Genomic DNA, 8556 nt, shown 5'->3' with positions numbered 1-8556 from the left:
ACAGTTTAACTTATCTGTCATGAGCCATTTGCTTGTAATGAACCCAATTAATTAATAACTAAATAGATTTTCCTATGTAAGTATAATGTGTTATCTATAATTTGGATTTAAAGATAAACTTACACAACATAATAACTCATATTTTTATCTACTACGGCGACAGGCACTTGACTAGCAGCTGTATAAACACTCTGTTACCGTAAAGGACTGTGGGTAATTTATTCGCCCATGAGGTGTTGACATCTGATTCTGCAGCACCAGAGTCAGCTTTAGTAGAAAATGCGAGAGAGCTTCAAAACATTAGTTTACTCACCGAATATTGCATACGGATACCAAGCTGATTAGGTTACAACAAAAAGAGAATAAACTTAAGACTTGTTAATACACGAGTGTTTACAAAAACACGTGTTTTTGGTAAGTAACTAGTTAGCTAACTAATGGATACAAAGTATGCGGATTTTTATAAATGTAGTGTCAATAAATAAATGAGCTTACATGCAAAACTGAATTAAATTTAAATTGTACTAAACAATTGTGAGGCGTTCATTGTTTTGATGTGGATTTGACCAAGCGATATCGATAAAGTTTTATAGTCTCTCAGGTTGCAGCATTTGTTGCACGTGGCTCGTTGGTCTAGGGGTATGATTCTCGCTTCGGGTGCGAGAGGTCCCGGGTTCAAATCCCGGACGAGCCCAATGTTTTTATTGTTAATTTATTATTTCATTTGTTACATGATCCCTTCATTTGTAGTGATAAAATAGCATAGATACATGTGAAAATGACGATGTGTAATGCGAAATAGGGTTTACGTACGTAGGTAGTAATAACGCAGCTGAAAGAGTTAACAGACCGACGCGTGTTCGCGTAGACTCCTTGCAGAAAACGAACAATATTTGCAGTCAAGTTCGACAAATATAGGCCCATGAGTTAATATGAACAATTTAGCCACAAAATTATAAGAGTTATGTTAGTTTGCGATACAGCTTTATCTATTATTACTGCTACAGCTTTTACAAGCGGCTCGTTGGTCTAGGGGTATGATTCTCGCTTTGGGTGCGAGAGGTCCCGGGTTCAAATCCCGGACGAGCCCATGTTTTTTATTTGTTTTATTATATGACGATACTTTTGTGAGAAAATATGATGACAATAATAGTGGAAAGTGTGGTGGAATGTACATACCATACTACGTACTGTAGTATCAAGAAGACTAGAAAACATTATATATATATATATATATATATATATATATATATATATATATATATATACACAAAAATGTTTCCCATTATTTCAGAATAAACTATAATTTATAAATAACCTATTCATATTATGACTACTCTAAATTTAGGACACTGATACCTAAATCATTGAACATAAATGATCAGTATTTTCCCCCTTTTCTATCCTGCCTGTGCTAATATGACCCCTCAGAATGTCCCTCAAGTCTCGACTGACCTGATGAAAGCAGAACTATTCAAGGATATTACCAACCACATCCTGCATCCCCTAAATGGTGTCTGGGGAAAAAAAGCCATTTGATAACCCTTTTTCTGATAGCTGCTATATTTGTCAATTATCCATTTACAAATATTATAATCATTATATTAGAATTATTATCTAATTTTACAGACTGTATTTCAGTATTTACCACAGAAGAGAGTTCCCCTTCAGGGTTCTTTCCCTCTTTTCTAGCAAGTTTTTCCATGTCAAGTTTTGTGGAACTTGGAATTTCTGAGCTCACATGTTTTCTTGAGTTCTTGAGGATATATGGAGGTACACTGGAATTCTAAATAACTCTTTAGGCAAAGAGAGCTTTGCTTGATGTGTCAATGGGGGAGGAGAAAGGCAGATATCACCTCCCCCACGACTCCACAGCCTCTTTAAAACGCGCGGCTCTTATTCACACTGACAGCAGAGCCAGTTTGCTCTTATTCACACACCCACTAATTCTCACTCAGAGTTAATCTTCTGACAAAGATCTGCAACAGCCCATACAGAGAACTGAATTACTATTCATTGTTCTGTAAGTACATTTCTTGATTTCTTAGTTTCTTTCTAAAACTAAGGTTGATTTGCATTTATTTTTGTTTGTGTTTCATTAAATAGATTAAAAATATTTTAATATTAAGTTACATGGAACTTACGCCTGGTTTCACAGACGGGTTAGATTAAGCTAGGAGTGGACAAAACAATGGCAGTGACATAAGATCATGTCAATGCAAGTTTCTTTCAGTGAAAATAGTTCAAACATACATTTTAGACTGAGACTAGGCTTAAGCCTTGTCTGTGAAGTCTCTTAATCAGTATTTTGTCGTTTTCCAGTAAAATATCCACAAATCCTTAAAACAAAATAAATTTACTTTAGAAACAAAAATGCATATATTAAGACTTTTTGTGTCTTACTTGAGTATTAAGATAATTTGAGTTTTTTTTTTTTTTTTTTTACATTATTGAAGTTTTTCCTTGTTTAAGGTGTTTAGAAATAAGCTTCTTTCAAGATGTATTCTCTGAAAAATAAGCCTTAATATTTTATGCAACACTGCTTCTCATGTTATATTTTGTTTAAGGGTGTTTAGATGTTTTTCACTGGAAAATAGGACATAAATGTTCATTAATTGCGTGATTTTTGCAGTGTGCTGTTTAACACAATAAAGAAAGAACACACTGTTCAAATGGTTTGACAAAAAAGTCAAGTTACAGTTTGACTAAAGATGTTTCTCATATAATCTTTTACTTGACCATCACTAACAAGACAACAAAACTAACTAAACATGTAATGTTATGTAAGAGCAATGTTATTCTATCAATTAAATATTGTATTGGTGAACTGAAATTGTAGATGTTCCATGGATCTGCAGAAACCAGAGATCTTGTCACTCTTCTTATTCATGCAGTATTGTATTGTCTGCATTAGTACTCAGAAAGAGGTCAGAGGTCAACTCTTCAGAGGTCAAATTAAATAATATAATATTCTGGATGAACAGGTGGTCTGCAGCATTAGAGTAGAATACTATGAGGATGAATGCTTGGTGAGAGTCAATGATGGCTTTGCCATCTGCTTCAAGATTTTAACTGTCATTTCATTGTGCTTAAAGGGATAGTATTTAAAATATGTAAATTTGGTCATTGTTTACTCGTGTTGTTCTAAATTTGAATGCATTTCTTTGTAATGCTGAATACAGAGGAAGATATTTTGGAGAACAATGTGGTGTCCAAACAACATTAGACCCCACTGACATTCATTGAATGAAAAAAAAAATAATATTTTTTTAAAATATCCTCTTTTGAGTATTAAAGGTGCAGAAAGCGATTTCAGAGAAATGCTGTTGAAAGTGGATTGGACCGAGCATCAAAACACACTTGTAGCCAATCAGCAATAAGGGGCGTGTCCACTTGTTGGGGGGGAGGTGCCTGTGCTGGATAAAATGTTTGTGAATTTTGGGGTGGAGCTATCCGAGATAGGGGTGTGATCCTTTTGGGTAGGGGCATGTTTATTTTGATGATTTCAAATATCAACAACGTTTCTCAGAAATCACTTACTGCACCTTTAAGAAAGTCATTTTGGGGTGAACGCTGCCTTTAAACAACAGTTATGTCCATATGAAGTACACCTGAAAGTAACATCTTTTTTTGTTTGTTTTTGCAGAGTACGCTAAACACTTTCCAGAAGACAGAACTACAAAATCATTATATCATCAATATAAAAGTACCAGTTTTCAGCCATGGTGCTGTTTGAGGATCAAGAATGTGGGGTCTGTTACCTGCGTTACTCTCGGCTCGACCGCGTTCCCAGAACTCTCCACTGTAACCACACATTCTGCACGCCCTGTCTGGAGATAATGGGGCTGCATTACAGCAGCCTGCGCACCATTCGCTGCCCCCTCTGTCGTCAGGTGACTTGTCTGGACCGTGGGGTCAGCTTGCAGGAGGCTCTTTTTGTCAATAGCCAACTGTGGGACAACATTTGTGATGAACAGGAGGAGGAAGAGAACGAGAGACAGCAGGAAAAGGAGGAAGAGGGGAAAAACTCTAATATACAGGAGCTGCCCTCATCACAGGCTGAATGGTGAGTGAGTTACTGACATGACTAAATGATCTATTCATTTATTCAAAAATGAAAATTCTGTCATCATTTACTCACTCTCAAGTTGTTCCAAACCTGCATGAATTTCTTTCTTCTGCTGAACACATGAGATATTTTGAAGAATGTCAGTAACCAAACAGTTGATGGGCCCCATTGACTTCCATAGTATGGAAAAAACATATTCTTCAAAATATCTTCTTTTGTGTTCAGCAGAAGAAATAAATTCATACAGGTTTGGAACAACTTGAGAGTGAGTAAATGATGACAGAATTTTCAATTTTGGGTGAACTATCCCTTTAAGTAGTTTGGCATAATCTATTATTATTTCTTATAGGGAAAAAGCAGTGAAGCAGTTATAAATGAAATATTAGCAGTTATATTAATATAATAAATATTATTAATATTTGGGGAAAAAAAGTTGCTGTGATGCAAACAACATAAAATAGGAAAAAAATTATGAAACAGAAAATTATATCATAGAGAGGACCCAACCTCATGGCCAATACTTCTCTTAAAATATCAGATCATTTGACCTTTTTAGAGAAGCCAAGGTTAGTTCAGGTTCTTAAATGTCATGTGGTGTGACTCCCAAAAAACATAATGATATTTGTATTGTATGTATATGTTCAAAAACATTATAAATACAGTGTTATTACTTTTTATTTTATTATAGATTTAGAGTCCCTAAATGTAAATGTTTGTTAAAAATAGAACTTGGTACATGCATTTTAAACAAGATTTTTCCTTTACTTCGCTGACCCAAGTACCTTACTGGTGACTAATGTGTAACTGCAACCAGATGTTAAAATTAATTTACAGAGTCAAGTGAGCCTTTTGAATCATCAACCTCAATATCACCTGATTCTGTTTATAAGTAGCCAGAATACTAGCAGAAATCGTACACCCGTTGTTACGTGTGTTCTTGTTAGTAAAGCATTTGGTCTCAAATCTCTGATGACTTTTTATGCTTAAAGAAGAAACCTCAGTGTCTGTGTAGTAGTAACTCTGTTGTGACAATAATAAGTCCTGAATGCATTTGTGTTGTCATTCATACATTTTTTTCCCTCTTATCTTTGGTTTTAGTCCAGTGCCAAAACAATACAGACCTAAATTCCGACTCCCATCTTTCCTGAAGAGAATTACTTTTTCCAGACACCCTGAAGAAAGGATTGTTCCCACCTGCAATGTGTGAGTCTTCCTTCTACTGTAATGAATGCCATGTCAAAAGTCATTTTATATCTAGTTTATTCACCCACAAATGAAACTTCAGTCATTTACCAACGCGCATGTTGCTTTTTTTTGTGTTTGAAAAACAGTTGGACCACAAAATCAGTCATAAGGGTCAGTTTTTTGTAAATGAGATTTATGCATCATCTGAAAGCTGAATCATTTCCATTGATGTATGGTTTGTCAGGATAGGACAATATTTGGCTGAGATACAACTATTTGAATATCTGGAATCTGAGGGTGCAAAAAAAAAAAAAAAAAAAGTTGCCTTTAAAGTTGTCCAAATGAAGTCCTTAGCAACGCATATCCACTCACAAAAATACATTATTGATATAATTACGGTAGGAAATTTATAAAATATCTTCATGGAACATGATCTTTACTAAATATTCGAATGATATTTGGCATAAAAGAAAAATCGATAATTTGACCCATACAAATACCCATGGCTATTGCTACAAATATACCTGTGCGACTTATGACTGGTTTTGTGGTCCAGGATCACATATAGGTGAGTAAATGATGGGTAAATGATGACACAATGTTCATTTCTGGGTGAACTATCCTCTTAATATCTCACTGATCCAACACGATCACATGAGAATGCGTATCAATAGTACGAGTTTGTAATCTCATAGAATATATACACCAAAATGAGTTTTGGCGTGCTTATGGTACGCAGTTTTTTCGCGTGCATATGATACGCACTTTATGGCGTGTAGGCTATATGATACGCTCTTGGGTAGGATGGGGGTTTCATATGTATAATACGCCATAAACTGCGTACCATAAGCACGCCAAAACTCATTTTGGCGTATATATTCTACGAGATTACAAACTCGTACTATTGATACGCATTTTCGTGTGATCGGGCTCCACTGATCAGAATACTGTCATGTTCGCAAAGATCAAAAATTCTATAGTCTCTAAAAACGATCAAAAATAGATTTTTTTTAACATTTTCAGTTTTACTAACTTTTTGTTTTGTCTTTCAACACAGACAAATGATGTCATGGCGAAGGATTTCATCAGAAGAGATATTCTGAAAAGCAAGACAGACATCAACAGTGGATTAACAATATCAACAATAGACTTTCGCCGTCTGTTTTGCTGCTGACATTAAAAGTGTTTGCCATGTGCTAATTATGCCTGGCGTACTGAAAAAGCAGGAGCAACAGTCGGCCGTGGACAGGGTCCTTTAAACAAACACAATCCCCTCCATGTGCTTCTCCGACTGCATTTTCCACTTGAATAGCTACAAGCCTGCATCCCGCTCCTCCATCTGAGGGGAGCTTCTCATTAGATATTCCACCCTTAATCCATCCCAGCTGCTGAGGCCGGATTTGTTTCAGTTGTCCCGAGAGGGAGAGGGTCCCAGATGCGAAGCAAGACTTTTGGAGCAGATGGCATCTCGTGAAAGATTCTGACCACCCCCTGTGTCTCAAATAGACTATTTAAGTTATTTTAATATAACTTTGCTATTTATGTAATTTATTAATTACTGTAAATAAAAAATTTTGATTGCTAAATGTTGTTGGTCTCTTTCTCTCTGACCCCATGTTAACTTTCTGTTTTATATGACTAGCTACAACAAGGGGTTTTCAAATGTTTTGATACCAAGGACCTCAAAGTGAGGGACTCCCTTCCTAACATTCTTTTTTAATATATTTGTGAGATAAATATTAACCGTAACAAGAATATTTTGTTTCCAAAGAAAAGGATAAGTTTCATATTGTCATTGTACTTTCAAAAGAATAAAAAAATATTAACAGTACTATAATTTGTTACTAGTCTTTAAAAAGGCATGAAATTAAATTTAATTAACATAAAAAAAATTGCTTAAAAAAACTACAAATTTATGCCAATTTAAAAATCCTTTAACACCATAATTTTTTTGCTCAATTTACAAAGCATAAAAAATTATTTCAGTTAATGTTTGTTTTTATTTCAAGTAACTAAAATGTTTTTTTTATGGTTTTGATTTTAGTTTTAGTTAACTGTAACGGTAACACTTTATTATTTAGTTTCATTAGTTAACATGAACTAATAATGAACTGCACTTTTACAGCATTAATTAATCTTTGTTAATGTTAATTTCATCATTTACTAATACATTATTAAGATTGTTAACATTAGTTAATGCACTGTGAACTAACATGAACAAACAATGAGCAACAGTACTTTCATTAACTAACGTTAAGGAAGATTAGTAAATACAGTAACAAATGTATTGCTCATGGTTAGTTCATGTTAGTTAATACATTAACTAATGTTTAACTAATGAACCTTATTGTAGTGTTACCACTGTAAATAACCTTGATTTAAACAAGTTATGAGTACAATGGCTTAGGATGATTGAGATTATAGGGTAAAAGCTTTAAATAAGACTTTAAATAATATTTTCATTTTTAACAAGAGAAACAGGCTGATTGCACAAGTATTTTTTCAATGTTGGCATGTGGCAATTTCACTGTAGTGAGTCTCCAACAGACCAAAAACAGAAAGAAAGAAATCACTCATCCGTGTCAATGGATTATATATGCTTTTCATTAAACACCTGTCATCTTTTACGTCTGAAAGAATTTTGACTACTTTGGTTTGCCAAAATAATCCCATTATATACACATCTGCATTTTTGTTCTTCTGAGAAAAACTGTTACAATGTTCTTTCCTTTTCTCCAAAAAACTACAGAATTGCAGAGATTTAGTCTTTTGCAAGACATAAATGGAGCTGCAGTGAAAGTTAAGAAAATATATTGAAAAAACAAAACATAATAAATAAAAAATGTTGATGTTAAAGGTCCCGTTCTTCGTGATCCCATGTTTCAAACTTTAGTTAGTGTGTAATGTTGTTGTTAGAGTATAAATAAAATCTGTAAAATTTTAAAGCTCAAAGTTCAATGCCAAGCGAGATATTTTATTTAACAGAAGTCGCCTACATCGAACGGCCAGTTTGGACTACATCCCTCTACTTCCTTCTTTAATGACGTCACTAAAACAGTTTTTTGACTAACCTCCGCCCACAGGAATACGCAAGAGTTGCGTTTGTAGAGTGTGTTTGTCGCCATGTCGTCGAAACGCTGTTATTTTCATCCCGCAGTCCAATCACCGGGTCTGATTCCGGCTCAAATTGATATGGTAAAATTAAAGACATGTTTACAATAACACTGAGCGCATGCATCTCCACGTTATGGTAAGAGGCGTGACCTTTCCTGGCAAGGTTCGCTAAGCTGCTGTCGAATCAC

At 34.6% G+C, this 8556-nt stretch overlaps 1 protein-coding gene and 2 non-coding genes across 4 annotated transcripts; all 3 read left to right on the top strand.

Moving 5' to 3' along the window:
* Positions 1-215: 215 nt before the first annotated feature.
* im:7152348 (uncharacterized protein LOC559250 homolog) lies at positions 216-6840 on the top strand. 2 transcript variants are annotated; one of them, XM_048199704.1, is made up of 4 exons: positions 216-414; positions 3647-4066; positions 5168-5272; positions 6312-6840. In XM_048199704.1, the coding sequence occupies exons 2-4, from the start codon at positions 3723-3725 to the stop codon at positions 6355-6357; spliced, it is 495 nt and encodes a 164-aa protein (XP_048055661.1). In that variant the 5' UTR covers positions 216-414; positions 3647-3722; the 3' UTR covers positions 6358-6840. The 2 variants fall into 2 exon arrangements, with proteins under 2 accessions (XP_048055661.1, XP_048055660.1); XM_048199703.1 differs by lacking the exon at positions 216-414 and adding an exon at positions 1804-2023.
* Positions 623-694, top strand: trnap-cgg. Its single transcript has one exon. It is a non-coding gene; the product is annotated as a tRNA-Pro (tRNA).
* On the top strand, positions 1019-1090 carry trnap-ugg. Its single transcript has one exon. It is a non-coding gene; the product is annotated as a tRNA-Pro (tRNA).
* Positions 6841-8556: the final 1716 nt, after the last annotated feature.

This window comes from Megalobrama amblycephala, linkage group LG8 (genome assembly GCF_018812025.1).
Source record: "Megalobrama amblycephala isolate DHTTF-2021 linkage group LG8, ASM1881202v1, whole genome shotgun sequence".
Lineage (NCBI taxonomy): Eukaryota > Metazoa > Chordata > Actinopteri > Cypriniformes > Xenocyprididae > Megalobrama > Megalobrama amblycephala.
This window is presented reverse-complemented; position numbering and strand designations above follow the sequence as displayed.

Bases quoted from the DNA above. Each gene is read 5' to 3' on its own strand.
- im:7152348 (XM_048199704.1), top strand. From the start codon at position 3,723: ATGGTGCTGTTTGAGGATCAAGAATGTGGGGTCTGTTACCTGCGTTAC. The intron at 4,067-5,167 runs GTGAGTGAGTTA...CTTTGGTTTTAG, and splicing joins CCCTCATCACAGGCTGAATG to TCCAGTGCCAAAACAATACA. The intron at 5,273-6,311 runs GTGAGTCTTCCT...CTTTCAACACAG, and splicing joins ATTGTTCCCACCTGCAATGT to ACAAATGATGTCATGGCGAA.